This window comes from Mycetomoellerius zeteki, unplaced genomic scaffold (genome assembly GCF_001594055.1).
Source record: "Mycetomoellerius zeteki isolate Tzet28-1 unplaced genomic scaffold, Tzet1.0 scaffold55, whole genome shotgun sequence".
Lineage (NCBI taxonomy): Eukaryota > Metazoa > Arthropoda > Insecta > Hymenoptera > Formicidae > Mycetomoellerius > Mycetomoellerius zeteki.
This window is the reverse complement of record NW_017257555.1, coordinates 534,918-555,651: the sequence shown is the minus strand read 5'-3', so window position 1 is coordinate 555,651 and position 20,734 is coordinate 534,918. Positions and strand designations below refer to the sequence as shown.

The 20,734-nt window shown below is 31.7% G+C and overlaps 3 protein-coding genes across 4 annotated transcripts; 1 reads left to right on the top strand and 2 right to left on the bottom strand.

The window, feature by feature from the left end:
* Window positions 1–8,882: 8,882 nt before the first annotated feature.
* Window positions 8,883–13,945, bottom strand: LOC108727828 (uncharacterized). Of its 2 annotated transcripts, XM_018456093.1 has the most exons (6): window positions 13,722–13,945; window positions 11,971–12,239; window positions 9,913–11,853; window positions 9,296–9,497; window positions 9,046–9,210; window positions 8,883–8,972 (listed from the first exon to the last, which is right to left on the bottom strand). In XM_018456093.1, the coding sequence occupies exons 1-6, from the start codon at window positions 13,894–13,896 to the stop codon at window positions 8,929–8,931; spliced, it is 2,796 nt and encodes a 931-aa protein (XP_018311595.1). In that variant the 5' UTR covers window positions 13,897–13,945; the 3' UTR covers window positions 8,883–8,928. The 2 variants fall into 2 exon arrangements, with proteins under 2 accessions (XP_018311595.1, XP_018311594.1); XM_018456092.1 differs by having other exon boundaries at window positions 9,913–12,239.
* A 1,760-nt stretch (window positions 13,946–15,705) lies between these two features.
* On the top strand, window positions 15,706–20,208 carry LOC108727837 (magnesium-dependent phosphatase 1). The gene is made up of 5 exons (XM_018456106.1): window positions 15,706–15,854; window positions 15,990–16,047; window positions 16,126–16,347; window positions 16,427–16,541; window positions 19,769–20,208. The coding sequence occupies exons 1-5, from the start codon at window positions 15,818–15,820 to the stop codon at window positions 19,832–19,834; spliced, it is 498 nt and encodes a 165-aa protein (XP_018311608.1). The 5' UTR covers window positions 15,706–15,817; the 3' UTR covers window positions 19,835–20,208.
* On the bottom strand, window positions 16,695–18,603 carry LOC108727836 (probable DNA primase large subunit). The gene is made up of 4 exons (XM_018456105.1): window positions 18,171–18,603; window positions 17,724–17,986; window positions 17,085–17,650; window positions 16,695–16,985 (listed from the first exon to the last, which is right to left on the bottom strand). The coding sequence occupies exons 1-4, from the start codon at window positions 18,368–18,370 to the stop codon at window positions 16,743–16,745; spliced, it is 1,272 nt and encodes a 423-aa protein (XP_018311607.1). The 5' UTR covers window positions 18,371–18,603; the 3' UTR covers window positions 16,695–16,742.
* Window positions 20,209–20,734: the final 526 nt, after the last annotated feature.

The window sequence follows — 20,734 nt, the reverse complement described above, 5'->3', positions numbered from 1 at the left end:
ATACAGGGTGTTTCCAAATTAAATGGCAAAACTTCGGGAGCGTGTAGAGGAGTAAAAAACTAAGAAAAAAAGTCCTATAGACATATGCTCCTTTTTGCTTTGTTTCGCAGGAAATCACGAAAAAAGAAAAAAATATATTTAATTTATTATTTTAATTATTTTATTTATAAACTTTTTAATGAAGATTTTGTTCGAAATGTGCACCTCTTGCAGCAATACAAGCATTGCATCTGTCAAACACGGCTCTTGTAGCAGCCAGGCACTGTTCTTGCGATATTCTGTTCGCTGCAGCTACGATACGATTTCTCAAATGTTGCTCTGATTGAATAGGCGAAGAATAAACTTCTTGCTTCAGAGTACCCCATGCATAGAAATCTAATGGCGTTAAGTCGGGCGAACGAGTTGCCCAATGTACTGCTCCTCCACGTCCAATCCATCGTTGTGGGAATTTTCTATCTAACCAGGTTCTAGCGACTCTGCTGTAATGAGCAGGGCATCCATCTAATTGAAACCACATTTCAGTACGTTGTTGTAATGGGATGTTTTCTAAATAGTCAGAAAATTCATTCTCCAAGAAATTTAGAAAACGGTCCCCATTTAATCTTGCAGGTAAAAAAAACATTTTTTTTCGATTTCTCTGAAACGGAGCAAAAACAAGCATATGTCTATAGGACTTTTTTTCTTAGTTTTTTACTCCTCTACACGCTCCCGAAGTTTTGCGATTTAATTTGGAAACACCCTGTATATTCATGCATAAAAAATTTTTTACCGGGTATCTTGAAAGGTAGTATCGAGGTAGGATAATATCGATCATTTTAAGCAAAAATGTTCATATGAATATGTATCTTATTTCGAACGGTTTCCGAGATAAGGCGAATTTGGTATGCAATTGCCTCTGTGTGCCTGTTGCGCAAAATTGTTGGTAAAAAAGAAACACTACATACTTTTTTTAATAATTTATTTTGTACAACTGATTTATACAACCGATACATTTTTAAAGTTCATAATAAATTTTCAAAAATTTCACCGTTAACATCAATGCATTTTTTAACTCTTGTGAGAACATGACGTGTTGCTTGCCTGAGCACATCGCGACATTCTTTTATACGGGCAGTAGCATCCCTTGTTTGAGCGAGTAATTCGTCTCGTGTATTTATTTTTCTTTTGTACACTTCACTCTTCATCCAACCCCATAAATAAAAATCCTAAGTGAACTAAAAGAAGTGGCAATATTGCATGCCAAATTCGCCCTATCTCGGAAACCGTTCGAAATAGGACACATGTAATTCATATGAATATTTTTGCTTAAAATTGATACCACCTCCCAAGATATTGATACCTTTCCTCGTGAAACACCCTGTATATTAAGGATTAAATAAAGTTATTTAAAATATATATTTTAAATAAAAAATATAAAAGAGTTATTTAGTATTTATTATTTTAAGTAACTATATATTTCTGACTTATTTCTTATTTAGTGTTTTAAATAAGTTTCCCGAATCTATTTTATATTTTTTATTTTTAATAAGTCATATCAGTTTTTTTACCGATTTCCACGATTTTATACTTCAAATAAGTTTCTGAAACTTATTTTATATTCTTTATTTTCAATAAGTCGTAACAGTTATTTCATCGAGCCATGATCGGCATTATACGTAAGTTTAAAGAATTTTTTTAACACAGACTAATAATAATTTGCAGCAATAATAGTGTCATAAATTAATTTTTTAGCTGAAAAATTAATTAATGATTAATTAAATAATGATATTACAAGATATTTAATACTTTTAACCAAATTGTTTCGCAATATTAAGAAAATTTGCATATATCTTTATATAAAGGATATATATAATGTTATCAACCTTCGTTTAATATGAATCATTAATAAGAATAATGAAAATTGAGACATAACGTTGGAATATCAAAAATATCCCACACGCGCGAATAATTACTAATTACGTTTAAAAGAATCACGCAAGTAATATAGGATTGAACAAGTGTCAGAGATGCCGCAAAGGAAAGCGCGAAATGTATAACGATACTCGTTTGTCAAAATTATGTAAAATATGTATAATTAAATAAACTGAATATTTTTTATACGCGACAGTTGAATACGCGCGCGACGCACGGCGAAAAACGAGCGGGAGCGCGACAGGGAGGGGGAGCGCGGTTAACTACGTCATCACTTCGGTATTCGCTCGGCGACCTTGGAGGGGAATGGCAGCGATATGAATCGCTCCGGGTGACGCATTAATTTACGAAAATTAGATAAGGTAAACGTCACAGTGTCCGGACATGTACCTATGTAGGATACTTATGTAAGATTTCACACTATACGTACGACTCTCCTATTAGATATCGGACGACATCGTCCGATATCTAATAGGAGAACTTATTCTTTAGATATTTCAGCTAGCAATATTTTGTCGTACGATGATGCTTGTCGTATGAAAATGTTCGTCAAGATTTAACTTTTTCGTTCGACGACGTACATACGACGGGCACATCGCAATTTGCAAAGTATATGCAGATAAAAATGTCGCTAATTAGAATCGAATTCTCTTATTGGTATCGTCGTACGTCGGATGCCATACGCAGTATGAATCCTACATTACACAAAATTTATTATTATTAATTACAAATGCTTTTTTTATTACAGTATTATAATTTAATTGCATTTAAAGGCTACAATTAAATATTACGTTAATTACAATATTACGTTTTAAAAAGCGTATTTGAGATATTAATATTAACTTAAATAAATAAAGTGTGATGTAAATGAACACAGGTACATACATGTCCAGTCACTGGGATCGGACAGTACCTATGTTCGGACGGTTCGGACAGTTACATAAAACTATATTTATTTAAATTATAATATTAATCTCAAATGCCTTTTTTTATCTTAAAGATCAATCTGAATTAGTTTTTTTTTGTCATTAAACATCTATTTATATTATTATTTTCCGTCAATATACTAATTTTCTAATTGTGATCGGACACTGGGACAATTACGTCTCAGTGTCCGACAGGCTTATCCGGCCATTGGTACATTGACGCATTCTATTATTTATTTAAATATTTTAATTAATAATTGTTATAAGTGGGTTCAAATAATATTTTTCTTTGCTTAAGGGAGTCTTAAGTTTTCAAATGAATATAAATATTTATATTAAAAACCTTTTTGATATTATAAATTGTATTATTTATGAGAATCTAACTTTTAAACGTCCGGCTACTGGGACATTTATCTTATCTACGAACGCGAAGAATGGTACCCAAGTAGTAAGATTACCCAAAACTAAAGTGTGTACTATAAGAGTTTTTTTTAATATCGATTTTTTTTAGAAATCAGCAGTTTAGTTTTAGCGATGCGGGTCGTTTAATGTGATATTATAATTATATTGTGATACACCAAAGAACACATTTTACATTTATTTTATAATTTCGAATATTTCGTATAAATTACGATGTGCTGACAAAAGGCAAGAAATAAAAAGTGGTTTTCACTAGCGTAGTTTTTTTTTTACATAATTGCACGTGAACTGTTTTTGACATCCCAACATTATATTTCAATATTTATTGCTCTCTTTGATCATTTATACATAAATAAAGATTAACAATAACTTAAATAGTTTTTAAATAAAGATTGCAGTTTTTAAATAAAGAAATGCATTTTTTTAAATTAAAAATTATAAAACAATTTGGACTAAATATATATAATGAGTATAAATAGCATTCACATCCGGGAAAAAATGTTATACATATGGACATATTTTATACATACATATATAATTGTATAGACAATATGTCAATTTTTTACATAATTATATACAATTTTGTATATTTTTATATAATTATATATAATGATATATGAAACATTTTTTTCCAAGTATACATTTAGAGATACATAATTTACCTATTACTTTTCCCGTATTAATTAAAATCCTATTTTCGATTTCAAAGAGTAAATTTTAGTGATTGAATATTTCGATGTGAACTCATATATGAATTTATATACATATCCAATAAAAAATCTAACATCTAAATTATATTGTAAAAATTAATTACAGATAACGGTGTGTGTTCAAGTGCAGTGCTGCCATACGTCGAGGGAATCGTGTCAACAGCCTATTCAGAACGTATATATCTTATAAGGTAAGTACACATCGAACATTGTATTTTTGTATTTCAAATCTTTATATATGAGCAAGTTAGTATCATACGGCTTTCTATTTTATTTTACGAACTTAATATCGTGCAAGTAGATAATTGATAATTCTTTTTCTGCATATTTACAAGAATGTTAAATTAAAAAATAATGATTATACCTTTTATACATAATTAAAATTATGATTAAAGGTAATCATTAATTAAATTAAATTAATGATTACCTTTACATTAAATGAATAATAAATCATTTTCTTTTTTATTGAAAAAATGAATTTAGTAATTTGGTCTTTACGAATGTTTTAATAATTAACTTGTCAATGTTGACTGACTTATAACCATTATATTGTAATTATAACGTAATATGATATCATGAAAAAGAGAAAAACAGCTGAACAAAGAAAATCAATGTCTCGTCTAAATTGTGAAAATTAGTTATAGATAATAGAACGTGTATAATATAAGAGTTACTGATTTTAATAAGAAAACTGTTTGGTTATCATTGACTTTGATCATTTATAGTTGGAAATTATTTTTTGCTCAAAATTGGAAATCTTCGAATTTAATTCATTTTCAAAACACATTATTAAACTCACAATCGTGAGACATTGTGAAGCGAATGTAGCTAAGTCGTGCCGCAATCACAGCGATAGTCCGCTTAAAACGCGTTTTACCCTAAAAATGTTGACTCAGTTATTTGCGAATTATTCGGCTCCCATTTTATGAAATAGCCAAAGGTATTATTATATGTATTATATATATAATTAGATGTATCATATACTTAAATCTTAATGCACACCTTTGGGTCATTCGTGTCCTGCGCATTTCTTTCTTTTGAAATATTAAGAGCACTTGATCAAATACCGGTCTATTTCTAAAAAAAGTTTGGAATTAGAGAACAAGTTTTGCGCATTGCTGGTCTCAATTTGTGCATATCCTTTAACTAGAATAACTCAATGCGTTAATCTTTTGTTAAAAATATTCAGTACATTGCGCGGATTTCGTATAACAAAAAGTTATTACAAACTAATAATCGCTTATTGTAACACAATTGAAATATCCAAAATATTTATGAGCTGTGTGCGTAACGAATGTAAGAAGTAAAGCAAAAACCGTGCAGTAAAGCCTATTTGTCAGAGAATATTAAAAATGTAAAAGATATTACTTTAAACTTATTTCGTAATATGCGTTAATATTTCGACAGTTAAATGATCGGCTCGCGACCTTGGGGTTTGTTTTGACGCGGGCGGGCGGCACGCGGTGGTACGGGGTGGCACGGGGTGATGCGGCTTCTTACCGATGCTCGTACAGATGGGTAGTCGTGTCGCGTGTCGCTCTTCTTCACATTTCTTTTTGAAACCTTATCGCGAAGAATGCCAAATATAATACGAAATGTAGTACTTTATGAATACTCAGTATATAATTATATATATTAACTTGCATGTTAAATTTGAATTATTTATAAAAGAATCGACATTACAATCGTACGTGTATCACGGAACAGACATTTCGTACGGTTCATTCATTTGGAATCAAAATTTGGAAAAACAGAATCTATTACTATTTCGCGATAATTACGGACAATTATTTTTGTTCAACGTAAAATTTTTCTCGCGCTTGAGTATAACTCTTGATTGTTCTTCGAACGGTATCACACGAGTCATAAAAAAAACAACGTTAATAAATACTCTCATGCAAATAATTTATGCGATTCCTACTTTCACAATTAATACAGTTTGCGTTAATAATTTAATTAATTTTTAATTTTTGTGCATCATTCGTGATATGATTCGTATAAAAAATTGAGCGTAACTTTACAACTATTTGTTAATAATAAAAGAAATATTTCTCTTTTCTATTAATCTCTAGCTCATCCCATTTACTCTAATCATACAAACATATTGTAATAAGAGATTCAGCCCTTTTATCTGCTCTGCATTTATTTCACAATGGTGATGAATTGACGTGTGCTTGATATTCATTTCTAAAAGTTAACCGATAATTGTACAGTAGTATAGATAATAGCTGTATATTACATTTTTTCAGATGATATCTTCCCTCTCAGACTCGATTTTTCATTACCTGATTAACTTGTGGTTAGGCTTAATCTGATGTTTTATTCAATGGGCTTCATCTGTGATGGTGTCATGGATGAAGTCCATTGGATGAAACATATATCAGGTAAGCTTAACCATAAGTTATAACCAGATAATGAAAAACCGGACCTCACGGGTACGACCTTGACGTGATGGGAGGGCTCAGTACCCAGAGGATATACACAAAAGAACGGTTTTTCTCAAGTATCTAAAAATTTTCGGATCTATCTGAATGATATATCTAGATAAATTTTTAGATATTGAGTAAAATCGTTCTCTTCGAGTAAATCCAACGACGGGGAAGCTAACGTACCCTCGTCGCCGAATTAAATAAAAGTGAACGAACCGCAGCCGGTTCGTCGCGTCGCGCGTTTGTTTCGGGAGTGCCGTTAAAGTTATCGGACTAATGGACTTTTAACAAAACCCATTCGATTAGATTCTGTTTCGACGGTGGAATCACATCTTCGATGTTTCGACAGGAAAGCGGAACTCTCTTTGAGACGTTGCTGCTTAATGCAGGTGACCGGTCACTGGTGCAACGCTCTCACGCCTCTCACGAGGTGAGGTCGGCCGCGTAATGTCACGTGAGTGTTCGCGCGGTTTAGCAACTACTGTTGCTGTCGGCTAATTGAGGACACGCTCTGTCTGTCGGCAAACAGTTCGGCCCTTAGCGGTAAGAAGCGATCGATTGACTCGGATTCGTCTCTGCGTATATTCTGTTACTCGTTTTACAGTCGTTATGAGTTCATAACGATTGCATAATGAGTTACAGAATTTCGCTGGTGGTCGCCCAAAAAGGAGTTGTATAACTCTGGTCAGGGTGATCATTTCTCTGCGTTTATCTACCGGTTGAATCACGTTTAATCTGACTTGGTCAGAGCCTAGCACTTAGTAGGATCTCTTCAAGACCTAGCTCGTGACAAGGGGTTGAATCCCATTTCTTGAATTGTCTAAATTGTTAGACTCAGCAATGGGTATCAACTTTTCTCTTATTAGAGGCGCTTGTCACGTCTACCAGCCTTTTTTTGAATCGCTCGTGGTACAGCACCACTTGTGTCACACTAGAACTAGTGTTAGGGCGTATGCCTGAGCCAATTTTAAACGTGATTTTGCTCTAAAACAGAGGTGACAGACTCGATGCGATCGATTTCGTCTTCTTTCGTGTGGGGTTTAACTCTTGTTCGGCGTTCATCGTGTGTTTCGCGTGTACTCGTCGACATGTGGTGTTGATTCCACCGACCGAAATGGAAATCATATATCATGGGTTTTGTAAACGTGAAATATACCGCAGTGTCGCGCGAAAGACTTTTCTAAATAATTAGTCCGCGGGCGATTATAATGTGTTATTCGCGAGTGTTTTACGCGAGTGTCCTGTGCGAGAGGATGTCAACCCGATTCTGAGAGGAGGTCTGGCAGAGGCATCAGGCACCGGCGGAGCAACCTTGCGGTAAATATCTTTTACTTATTTTTTAATCATGTAACATTAGTATCTTTTTTCTTCTGTTTATTCTTGAGTCGTTTTATTTTAATGATTTAAAAATAATAATTATAAAAAAAGTATTTTAAAATTATTTTGAAATTTTGTAAATATGTATTTTTAAGAAAATGTTTAATTATTTTTATAAATATAACGGAATGGTGAATTAAAAAATTCGAGACAAGAATTATATATTTTGAAAATTATACGATTATTTTCGAGAGAACTTTGCATTTAGTAAATATTTTTTTAAATATGGTTGATTTTTTTACTCCGTTTTAATTTGAATTTTATATTCTTTTTGTTACAGTCATCGTAGCGACGTTGCTGATATAACTCCGCTGTTGCGTATCACGTTGATGAGTGACGAATTAATTTTTTTATTGAGGTAACGAATGTGTGGACAATGATTTTGTTCGCCAGAACGGGCAAATTTAAGGAGGAATTTATTGTACTAGAATTTTAGATTTTACACTTCTTTTGAATAGTGCTGCAAATATAAATCATTAATTGATATTTATTTGCCTCGATCAATACTAATTTTTTATTGGATTTGTTTTCCAATCTGATTATTGGTTTAACCAAAAACTTCACTTTTTTGTGTTGAATATTTCCGTAAAAAATTTAATAGAATTAATTAATACTTGAACGATTAACAAACATAAATAACATAAATATATTGATTTTTTGATTATGACATTACTCGAATTCGATGAAATAAGTCTTATAATCGCAACTTAACAATTAAAAATAAATAATTTAATTATCGTCAATATTTCTCTTCGTTAGTTTTTCAATATTTTAGCAACCATAGTTTAATTTTAAACCATTCACTTATAAATTGTTATACATAGTTTTATATATTTTTTTATTTACAGTCTATTTTCTTTCTTTATTCCATAATTATTTTTTATGAAATTTTACAATCGTTTATGAATTATTATCAATATTTAAAAGTTTATAGACTATGTAAATACCAATAATTCAAAATATTGATATGAAATCGAAAACGTTACAACAAATTCTATATTGTGTGGAAATAAAATAAATGAGATATTCTATAATACAATTATTACATGTATATATTACATCTTAGATGTCGTAATATGTAAAACGTTTTCATTATATGGCAGTCAATTATTTATGTAAATACAACATATAAATGTTATGACATATGAAAAGATATTACAAATTATCTGAATAAGATGATCTAGTAACCCTACGATGACCTGAAAAAAATGAGTTTTGATTAATTCTTTTTTTATATAAGTATTACACTTTTTATATATTATTAATATTTACGATGTTTTTTGTCTGGCGTGTCCCATGATATAAGATCTTCATCAAATGTATCAATCGATTTGTTCCGATTCTTGAGGGAATGTCTTGAGGGAGTCTTGCTACGACGTTTTGAATAAGGAGTCATAGGTAGCACTGGTTTATTTTCGGTACATACCACACAAGTTTCTATATAACAAAATATGATTATATTGAATACATATTGAATATACGTGTACCAAGACGTATACTTATAATAATATGTAAGTTTTACCATTAAACGCAACATTTCGAAGTGATCTCTTTTTAGAAGTATTGCCTATCAATGTTACATTTTCTATCTGCGTTGTATCGTTTGTATTTAGTATCATATGTTCAATTTCGTTTTTTTTCAATAATTTTAATGAGCTTTTCCTACTTAACTTCACCGGACTCTCATTTTCTTCTTTATCAATATTTGTCTTTTTTGGTGTCATCTAAAAAAGTATTTCTCTTAATTTTTATTTCTTCAATAGATTATAAATATATTAAATAAATAAATGTATATACAAATAGACGTAAAAAAGTTGTAAAGAAGTTCTTACTAAAATATTTTTTGAAATAATTATTTTATATTTAATATTAAATGTTATGAACGAATATATTAAAAAGATATCATTAAAAAACATAAGAGCGCGAGCGTGGCATAGTAGATAGCACACTGGTTTATCATGCCAGAGGTCCCGGATTCGATCATGATAGGAACCAAAATCCCCTGTTCGGAACCGACATTAAAATTGTAAGTCTCATATGCTTGTGGCAATGGAATAATCAGCATGCGCACCACAAAAATATGAGAAAGGGGTAATATAGGCTAGAGGTCTAAGAGGAAGAAGAAAAAACATAGCTTACCATTTTACTAGTTCTATTGCTTTTAGGAGTATTATTTGCCAGGATAGTTCTATTTCTAAGTACTTTTATTCCTAAATCTAGATCTTCCATGTCTTTTGAAATTATTTCAGTAATAGTGGCCATTTTGTCATCTCTGTTAGCTGATGCTGAAGGTGAAAACGAAATATCTACACTTTTCTTGTTTGGTGTATCCTTATGTTGAACTCGATTTCTTAAACTTTTTCTAGATGATACAATCTCCTCATTATTATCTGATGATAATTTTTTAATAGATACTGAAGGTGCTATATCATTCAATGGATGCACAATGGCATCTAAAGTATTCTGAATAGATGATTTAGGTTTATTTGGTTTCCCTGTTTGTATTTTGATTTCTAATTTGTTCAAATCGTCGTTACTGCCAGAATCTTCAAAGTCTAGTCGTTTTTCGGCATTAATGGATGGCGATATTAATGGATTTATTTTATCTAAATTGTCTATTCTATTTAATGCAGCAGCTAAACTTAATTTAGTCTGAATTTCTTCATCAAGAGAGACCTTATTAAGAAATATTTGATCATCAAAATTGACTTTATGCGCAGACTTTATGCGGGCTTCCTTATTTTCTAATTCTTCTGATTTCTTTAATATGCTCTTGCCCGGCGTTTGATCAGAATTAACATACGATATTGTATCATCTAATTGAACTTCGGGTGTCTTACACATTTGACTTATCTTCATGGCTGCAAATGGACTTTTCATTCTTTTAGTTTTGTCGGAAAATTGCACTTTCTGTACCGAACTTATTCTAGAGCTTTCGCGTCGAGCAGGAGTTGATTTTCTCTCATTAAGATCATGGGGTTTAGATCTATTTATGCTACGTCGAATATTGGTATTTTCATCACGAAGTTCAGTAAAAGATTTTCTATTACTTGATTTTTCGCTTAAACGTGTATCTTGCGGCAAAATAATTTCTTTACTTAATGTTCCTTCTTCAATTTTTTTTCTGGCAGCTAGGATTAACGATCGTAATGAACTTGGTTTTGATGATACAGTTCGTTTTTTAATAGCCATTCGTTTTTTAACAGCAGGCTTGATAACAATATATTCCTCTTCCTGCCATCCTCTGTTTTGACGTTGCTCTAATTTTTCAAATCGCATGTCACAATCCTTGACTTCCATGTACGTCATATCCCAAAATCCTTGCAAATCTTTGCACGTAACCAGCATTTCTCCTCTACCAGTTTCGCAGTCTTGTACTAAGCCACGAAATCTTTCAAATTTTTTATTTATTAATAAATTTGTTTGTCCTACCGCTTGTTGTATTTCATACATAGCGTCTTCTGGAACATCGTTCTCTACTCCAATATCCAACCATTTCTTACAGAGTTCTTTAAGTCTATCAGTTTCTTTATTTACAATAAGCTTGAAATACTGAGCAGTACGTTCCTCCTCTTCCACACATATGTTTAAATTTTTCATAACAGTATCTTTGGTTGGAATTTCACCGGATGGACAACCAATACCCAACCGTTGCTGTCCCTCTATTCTAGAGTTTCTCTTGCCACGAGTTCGTGTGAGATATGGCGAAAAGCAAATAAGATCTTCCATATCATAATTTTCTTTCTCAAAAGGTGTTGAAGTAATCTTTGGTGGCGTTTTTGTATCAGTACTACTTAATGAAGAATTTTCTTCGTGTAAGGAATCTGGTGTGTCTGTTTGATTCTCTGCCTGTTCTTTTAATGGCACTTCTATTACTTCAATTGTATTTAACTCGTCTGGATCTCGAATAATCGATTTATTTAATTTCTGTTTATTTAACGACTTTTGTTTATTTAATGATAACTTCGGATGTGTAGGAGTTTCAAAAATCTCTGTAATATCAGAATTTCGTATTTGTAATGATGGATATTTCTCTTGTGGTGTTCCTTTCATTGGTACGAGACCAAATAGAGGCATCTTCTGCAAACCAGATGGAGGTTTAAAACAATGATCAGTAGGGGCAAATGATTTCTTGGTACAAGAAGTCAAGGTTTTAAAGGAATGTTTTATCACCGATACTGAAGTTGAATCCTTTACCGTTTGTTGAGTAGCTGCTTTGGCAAGCAATCGTTTTTCCGTAGCTCTTGTAATTCGTCTTTTGATATAGTTTGAATTCTCTGTTTTGTTTAGTGTTTTTGCAGTTGCTACACCGCTTTTGATCATCGGAGAACATAAAGAATGGTGAACAATACCGACTTTGAAAGCTGGTTTTTTCATTAAAGCTTCCAGCTTCTTCTTTCTGTTGCGTTCCTCTCTCCATCTTATTAATTTTTTCATACGTTCATCAGCAACGGTAGAGGTGACTTCTGTTAAAAATAACAGAAATTTTTCCTTTTTATAATTGTTTAATTTTATAGTATAAATATATAACAATTGAGAAAAATATCAATTCAAATAGATGTACTTAAAAAGTAAATATAAACTTACATATAATAAATTATATGTAATAATGATTATATATCTCTTTTTATGTATGCATCTTTTATAATATGTACACACACATACATGCACACACACATAAATACACAAGAAAATATATACAATACATATTTTATTGCCATGAATACATACAACTACAATATTTAGTTTCTATAAAACTACAACAACACATTGATGTTACATGACATCCTTCATAAAGTTTAATAACGATAACAACAGTAATTACATGAAACTAGCCAATCAAAGTCATTTCATTCTTCAGAAGGATAGCTATGACTGATCAGTTTCATAACTACGGATGTTATTAAATCCAATTAAGGATGCTGTATAAACATAGTCATTGTATAATATTGTAACACATTTTATTAATTTATCAAATTATTGATCTTTATATTGTTAAATTTTCCATTCATATAATGATAAGTAAAACATCGTAAATATACAACAGATTATTCTATGAATCCATTAATATTATAGAATTTCATTTTAATTAAAATTTAATTAATCCTTTAAAATAAAGGCAATAAAATTCTTGTGTATGTGTGTACATACTATAAAAGTTACATACATAAAAAGAGATATATAATTATTACATATAATTTATATGTAATTCTAGGAAACATATACCAACTATATATAAAGAAATATGATCAATGTATAACATTTCATTACGATCAATTTGCACAAAATAAATAAATACATATTTTATCACAACTTAAAACATATATTTACTGAGACATAGATACAGAATCTGGATAAAAAACTAAAAGGTTAAATAAAAGTCAAATTGACAAAGAAAAGGCTATGAACTAAACTAGATGCTTATTGCTATAATTTTGAACAATGACCAAATAAAACACGTTTTTTAATCTCTATTAGGTTATTATCAATATTAACAAAAGAATTACTCTATGCTGTACAAATTATAAATGTCTGATAAGAGTTACGTGTGAACACAATGTTAATTTAATAACACTTTGTCAGATATGTATAATTTGTACTGCACAAAATAATTGTCTTATCAACATTGATAATGACTTAATAGAAGTCAAAATATCTGTTATATCGTTTAAATTTTAAGATCAAACATCCAGCTTAGTTTCTAGCCTTTTTTGATTTTTAATCTAATTGATGCCCGTTATTTTACCAATATAGAATAAAAAGTGACAAGGAATAAATTAAACCAAGACTAAAGTTAATCTACATTGATAGAAATAGGCAAAAGAATTAGAAAAAGATGAAGAATAAGTTCAATCGAGATTGAAGTCAAACTACATTGGTAGAAAGGAAAGTTTTGGTTTAATTATCACGTGTAAGTCACGTTAAACGAGAATTCTTCTTTAATTTACCGCGCTGCGGGCTCGTTGGTGTCGAATCGTTTTGCAGGTTGCGACGTTTGTCGAAAGTCCGTGCTCTGGCCTCCCTACGAGATTTATCGTAGTTGCAAGCACGCAGATATCTTCTGTGATCCGTATTGCTGAATCCTGAACGCGGATTTTTGTACTGTTCTTTAAAATCTGGCATCTCGTACGATCTCGTAACAGCGATACAACACGTCGAACACAAGTAACCGTTTAACGGCAGCACAACTGAAAATCACTTCAAATTGATGATCAGGGCGCTGAACGTTGTAATAGTAGCGTACGACGACTCTCATTGGCTCTCGTCAGTCGGCTTGAAATGGCGAACGCTAGTCGTGCCAACAGATGACGATAAGCTGTTTCAAAGTAAGAGGTCTGCTCGCGTTATTTGTACTTTATGCACTCAGCATCTTCGCTTTTTCTATTTTCAACGTCCGAATATGTCATTTTAAGGGCCTCTTTCACCAATTTCTGATTAAGTTAATCGATGATCAACTCGCAGAAGTGCCAATAATAGTTTTCTCTCTTTTCCTCTTTTAAAACGATAGGTCTGTTCTTTGCTATTCTGCACTGTTGCTATCCTGAACTGATGGATTCCGTGCAATAAGTTGAAGCGAAATAAACGTATATTTATTTCACTTTAACTTATTTCTTCCATGGACCTATAATATATGGACTACGCATCTTATGTGGGGTCTATAATAGAAGTCGTAGCGGTCGTAGAGTCTAGTCGTAGAAAATTAACCAATCAATCAAATATGAGAAGAATAATCAACTGTGATTGGTCAATTTTCTACGACTTAAGACCCTACGACCGCTACGACTTCTATTGTAGACCCCGCATAAATCTTGACGAACATTTTCATACGACAAGCATCATCGGACGATATAGAATATAGAAAATAAGCTCTCTTATATCGGACAACGTACGTCGGATGTCGTATATGCAGTGTGAATCCTACATTAAGAACATAGAATGTTTGACTAGTGCGACAATTTCCGTGGCGCGGCAAGCGTTCCCACATTTTTTAGGTGGGAGCCAATAGAATGATTGGTTATTACGACAACTTCCGCCGCGCGGCAACCGGCAAGCGGCTGTTACGTCAGTGTCGCGCCAGTTATCGCGTTCTGTTTGCGGGAGCCATACGTCATGCTCCGTTTCTTTACGTCACGTGCTCCAATATGTTCCAACGTGCTCCTACCATATTCCAACATGCTTCAATTTGTTTATCGGAGTAAGTACGAATTAAGGCAGAAGTATGTTGGAGCATATTGGAATATGCGACGCGAAAAAACGTAGTGTCAGTGCGGTGCTTTATTGTGTGTGTGTGTATAATTGTGCCTCTTTTGGATATCTTCTTGCAGCGACGAAACACAATTACCATGGAATTATCGTCGAGTACATATAAATCATCGATATATAATTAATTGTACTGATTATACTCTTTTTTTGCTTTATCAAATGAGAGATACTCAGGTGACTTCCGCGTGACTGTAGCGTCACTTCCCATCATATCCAATTTTAAGTTGTTACTCGTAACAATATCGTATGAAAACAATTAAGCACGCGATGTCGAAAACATTGAGAAAACTTTTGAATAGTTATTATATGTAAATATGTATTTTGTATAGATCGAGCGATGGATGTGCGACAGATTCATCAGATGAACTCCGTGCAATCGTATAAGTTTTTGCATGACGGGTTTTCCCCAAACTAATCATGCAAACGAGTTAATCAAAAAGCACTAATTAGCTGATAATAACGTTGACGATAGTAATTAGATTATGGTCATCATGATTGTTTCCTCTATAAATGTGATTATTACTTGATGAAAACCGTTAATTAATTCTGCGAAAATTCGTTCGAAAAAATTGTTTCTAGTACCCTCTAGCGGTTAGAGTGAGAACTTACTAGTCGAAATAGATGCAGATGGTAATGGAAGGAATTAGGTTAAGTTAGGTTTTACTTACCGTGTGAGAGATTTGTAATTTCATTATTTATCTAAGAAAATTACGCATATTAGTAACAGTGCTTTGTTATTGATTAATTTTGTCCGTCTCCTTGCAAGTCAATCAGGGAACAAATGGAGAAAAAACCGAAAGTTATCGTCTTTGATTTAGGTACAGGCAAAGTCATGAACGTTACGATTTAGATGTATGATAAATTTATAATAATTATCTTTTTTCTTTATGTTGTAATAACAATTATTTAGAATGTGATTTTTGGAGAAAAATAGAAAGGATATTAAATTTCAGATTATACCTTGTGGCCGTTTTGGGTAGACAGTTTTGTACAGCCACCATTTAAGAAAGGGTGCGTGCATTAAAATCTGATAAGATTATGTAGTATTTTAAGAATTTTTGTCTAACTTTTAAAGAAGAAAACTTTTAGAACACGAAATAAAGTAGTAGATGCACGTGATCGTGACGTAGACCACTACTCTGATGTTCCTGATGTATTAAAACAGTTATCAGGAGAAGGATATGAACTCGGTATAGCATCACGTACAACAGAAATAAAGGGGGCTAAACAATTAATAGATGCATTTGGCTGGAAGAAGTATTTCAAGTATGTTGAAATATTTCCTGGTAGCAAAGTCGCACATTTTTCTAAGTAAGTCTTGTGTAACATTCATAAAGGATCAGGTTGTATATAATAGTTTAAAGCTATAATTTAATTATGTTGTTTTCAGCATTCGAAAGAGTTCTCACACTGATTATAAAGACATGATATTTTTTGACGATGAGGCTAGAAATATCATGGAAGTTGGTAAACTTGGGGTACATGCTGTATTAGTTGACGATGGTGTAAGTCGTCGTGTTGTAGAAGATGCTCTGCAATCATTTAGTAACAAATAATTGTTTAAACATTAATATAATTTATTTATGACTGTTTTATAATATTTACAAGATATTTATTGGTAAGATTTTGAATTGAATAACAAAAAATATTGGCACAAATGAAGGCATTAATTATATAAATTTTTTATTACGAAGATAGGATTGATATTAATTAATCATTCTTTGGTAGTATTGTACTGGACTTTTGATAATGACATCGTTAATGTCATTTTTGCGTATGAGTTTCAAAAATGTAGTGCAGAGAATTTCTGGATCTTTAGTAGATACATTATTTATAAATTTTTCAATTTCATCTTCATTTAATGAAGTGTGTAAAAGATTTCTGAGTACATTTGTATCAAAATCCTTGAAAGGACAACCACCCTCGTATGTTGCTCCACTAATACCAACCTGCAATCAGATTTCGATGTTTGAAAAAGTAATTCTAATAATAAAGTTTATGTAGATTAGAAAAGACTTTGTGTGCATGTGTGACATTTTTGTACTTACACAAATGAGATTGCAGTCAGGTGTCTTGTAAGTTCTTCGCGATCCTTCTAAACCGTACATGTGCCTGATGCTATATATGAATTTTTTCTCATTAGATTGCCAATTGTGTGAACATACTGAAGTACAAGTATGTGGCTTGGAATATTCTTGCTTCCAAAATACAATTGAATCTTCTAGGGTCATCCCTATTTCTTTTAGAAAAAGGCTGTAGTATAAACGCGCATAGTGACTGAGACGATGTCTTCTTCTTAATAGAGAATGCAAATGTTGCATACATAATGGAAATTTTTGTGCTTCTGCTTCTATGTTATCAATAGTTACTTTTCCATGAGCAATACCTTTCTTGAAGAGATAGGATTGAATTTTCTGATTTAAAATGTGGAATCTAAGATCATGTTTTATGATATGTTGCGACTCTCTCTTCATGATATTTATTTCATTGATTACATAATTACTAAATAATAATCGAAGTACTTTTTTCCAATCTGAACAATGCGTGATGACATTTCCATTATTAAGGACTAGTTCCCTTTCTTTCACCAAGTCTGGTACTATTTCAAATCTCACTGAAATATGAAATAAGAAATATTAGTTTGTGTATTTGAAAATTTATATACAAGTAATATTCTGTATTCATACTTTCATATCGAAAATTATCGCAATCCTGACAATTTGATGTCAGATGTTTAAAAACTAAGGGCTGCAAATAAAATTTGCATAACTCAATCAGAGTTGTGTCAATTGCACTTTTCTTATTTTTAAATATTTGCAGTTTCCATGTAATTTGCTTTAATAATTTATGGAATCGTCTAGGTGATAGACTATCTAATCTATGTTTAAATAATAATGATTCTTTGCCAATCCAATATATACATAAATCTGACGATGTAGAAGCTAATAACCTAAAACGAGATAAACAGCAATGGTTAATTAATTAGGAATACAGATTTTTATAGTTCTATCTGTGTTTAATTCCTTTATTTTAGATACATGAACTTTTTAAAATTGTATATTACTTATTCTTTAAATATTCAAATTATATTTAATTATTAAAGATTATTATATAAAATTCTAACTTATACTTACCGTAATACAAAATGTCCAATTTTATCGTAGGTAGAATTTTCTAATAAGTATTCAAATTTCCCATCAAATTCATTAGCAGATCCTTCACTTAGGAGCCTCAAATAATCTAATCTAGTCAAAACACAATCTTCCAAAATATAAAGCGGTATCTCACCATTTGGTGGTATAATATAAAACATATCTATGTCTACATCAATCATATCAGATAACTTTAAGTTTTGTTATATATATGAAAATGTACTTGTAAATAAAGACCCTGTAATTGGAGTCTAACCACAACAATGTCCGACATTTTTCTTCAAGATTGTGCGAGAGAAAGATGTGATATCTCACTCTTACTCACTCTGCAGTGGCACTGTAAATGTGGCAACTCTATAAGTTTCATAGTTCCTGGCGAACATATGTAAACACGGGGTGAATATACGTAGGCTGCGTTTCATTTAAGGCTCACACACTCGTGGAATCCTTTCGTCCTTGTTGTTTATCAAATGTTAAACAAGGACAAACAATGTAAGCGAGCGTTGCGAAAGTTATGTGGAGCCGTAGTTCCATGTGGTTCAACTTTTTCTCGATTTTGTATAATATTTAAATATGTATAAGCATTTCTTTCTCAGTAAAAATGATTGGATGCGCTAGCATTTTTCTGCAACAATTCATCGTTAAGAAATGCTAGATAATAAAATACATTTCAAACAACTGCAGCGAATTGAAGAAAAATGTCGGACCAATCATAAACAAAACTACGTTGTGACTAGACTCTGATTATATGTAGGGTCTTTACAAGGATCTTTATTTGTAAAAATGTCCTAAATTTAATTTTTGTAAATGTTATAATTTTTCCTTTGGAACAAAGACGTGTAAAAAACATACTTTTTTCTTTTTTTTCTCTTTTTGTAAATTTATAAGTTATCTTGTTTTTGCAAACATTTCATATAGTTGTTTTTTCATTTTATACATATGTAACGTATGCAGCAACATTTTCATTCAATTTTCAATTCACTTCACTTTATTTACAATTTTCCCACAATGAATCATTCATTTTTGCGATTCAAGTTTAAAATTCTCAAAGTTATCATTTCTTCAGTTTATTATAGTTAAATAAACAATTAAAAATTCGAACATTATATAATTGTTATGTTTGATGAGATTCATTCATTCGTTCATATAAACATCAAATGAATATTATTAGTGATCTGCCAGTCGTACAGTCATGTAGCTTGCAAACCTAACGCCCTCTCGATAGATATCCTGAAGGAAAAAGCGGGAATTAGAATGAATATGAATTATAAGGAAATAAAATACGGCAAAAAAAGAATATAAGAAATTGTGATTTGCAACGAAAAAACAAAAAAAAAACTTTGTTCTTTTTAAGCTACATGCATTGTATTTTAATGCAATTATTGATTAGCAATGTAATGTGATGCAAATTGAGTTTGTGGGATGATAGGAATTCCGTGAAATAAGTGATATGACTTCGATTTTCCAATACAAATAGATTTTATCGTTGTGCTTCATGAATAATGGATAATGGAACTTACAAGTTGTATGTTGTTTCTTTAATGATATACACATGTAAGTTATATAAATGATGTGTTCAGGTCTACGACGCACAAAAGTTTACGAATTCGGTAGAATTTACCTGCACCTTATATGTAGCGATATAATCGAGACGAGCGAACTTTGTGGCGAAATTGAAATTGATACTTCGCTTGAAAAGTTCAACCTCTCCTCGATGGTTGTCGACCGCATCAGTATTCTCTGTTATCTTTATCTCTATTCAAGCAAGAATAGTCAAAGAACAGCACACGTTGCATTTTGCATTTGTTGTCAGGGATACACTTTAATTGTTATAAAGTGTCGTACATGACTAGGTAGATTCTAGATGTATAGTATATGTATATATATACACGGCTACGGAGTAACATGTATAGTTTTATGATTTGTCCCTTAATTGTCGTCTTTATAATACAAATAATTTCTAGATCGTTGTACATTGTTACATTACCGATCCGCTCACGCGAAATTTACTTACATCTCTTCGCTGCCTTACGACTAAATAAAATATAAATGTATTATAAATACTTGTATTTATATATATTTATATATATATATACTTTTTTCCCCGTTTATATATAGTCTACTTAAATCGAGTTTGTTCAAGCTTTATTACTCATAGACAATCTGCTTGATATTTACAGAGATTAGATACAAAATTATAAACAGTTCTTAGTACAAAATAATTTTATGACTATAACGATCAAGGTTTGATAGCGTAGAACAGGCATGGGCAACTCACCGTGGCCAATGGTCAGTTTCGCTGCAATTCTCTTGTTGAAGATCGAAGACTTTTTGTGTTAATCCTGAGAATTTCGTCTACCGGATAATTTTTTAGGAAGGAAATGTCCAAAAGTGTGCAATACGTAGCCGAGTGATATAGCCGTGTGAATGTTGCCCCTACCTAGATAGAAAATACAACTAGATGAGCTCTTCCTCAGTTTATCCACGATTACCTGTAAATTCCTCGCAATTCCACCATAGAGGTCAACAATATGGTATATCGAAAT

Coding starts and splice junctions, on each gene's coding strand:
- LOC108727836 (XM_018456105.1), bottom strand. CDS start 18,370: ATGATTGATGTAGACATAGATATGTTTTATATTATACCACCAAATGGT. Junction 17,987..18,170: donor ATTGGACATTTTGTATTACG/GTAAGTATAAGT, acceptor ATCTCGTTTTAG/GTTATTAGCTTCTACATCGT. Junction 16,986..17,084: donor CTGACTGCAATCTCATTTGT/GTAAGTACAAAA, acceptor ATCTGATTGCAG/GTTGGTATTAGTGGAGCAAC.
- LOC108727828 (XM_018456092.1), bottom strand. CDS start 13,896: ATGCCAGATTTTAAAGAACAGTACAAAAATCCGCGTTCAGGATTCAGC. Junction 12,240..13,721: donor ACCAACGAGCCCGCAGCGCG/GTAAATTAAAGA, acceptor TATTTTTAACAG/AAGTCACCTCTACCGTTGCT. Junction 9,211..9,295: donor TCGAAATGTTGCGTTTAATG/GTAAAACTTACA, acceptor TTTGTTATATAG/AAACTTGTGTGGTATGTACC.
- LOC108727837 (XM_018456106.1), top strand. CDS start 15,818: ATGGAGAAAAAACCGAAAGTTATCGTCTTTGATTTAG. Junction 16,048..16,125: donor CAGCCACCATTTAAGAAAGG/GTGCGTGCATTA, acceptor GAAAACTTTTAG/AACACGAAATAAAGTAGTAG. Junction 16,542..19,768: donor CTGTATTAGTTGACGATGGT/GTAAGTCGTCGT, acceptor TGATGTGTTCAG/GTCTACGACGCACAAAAGTT.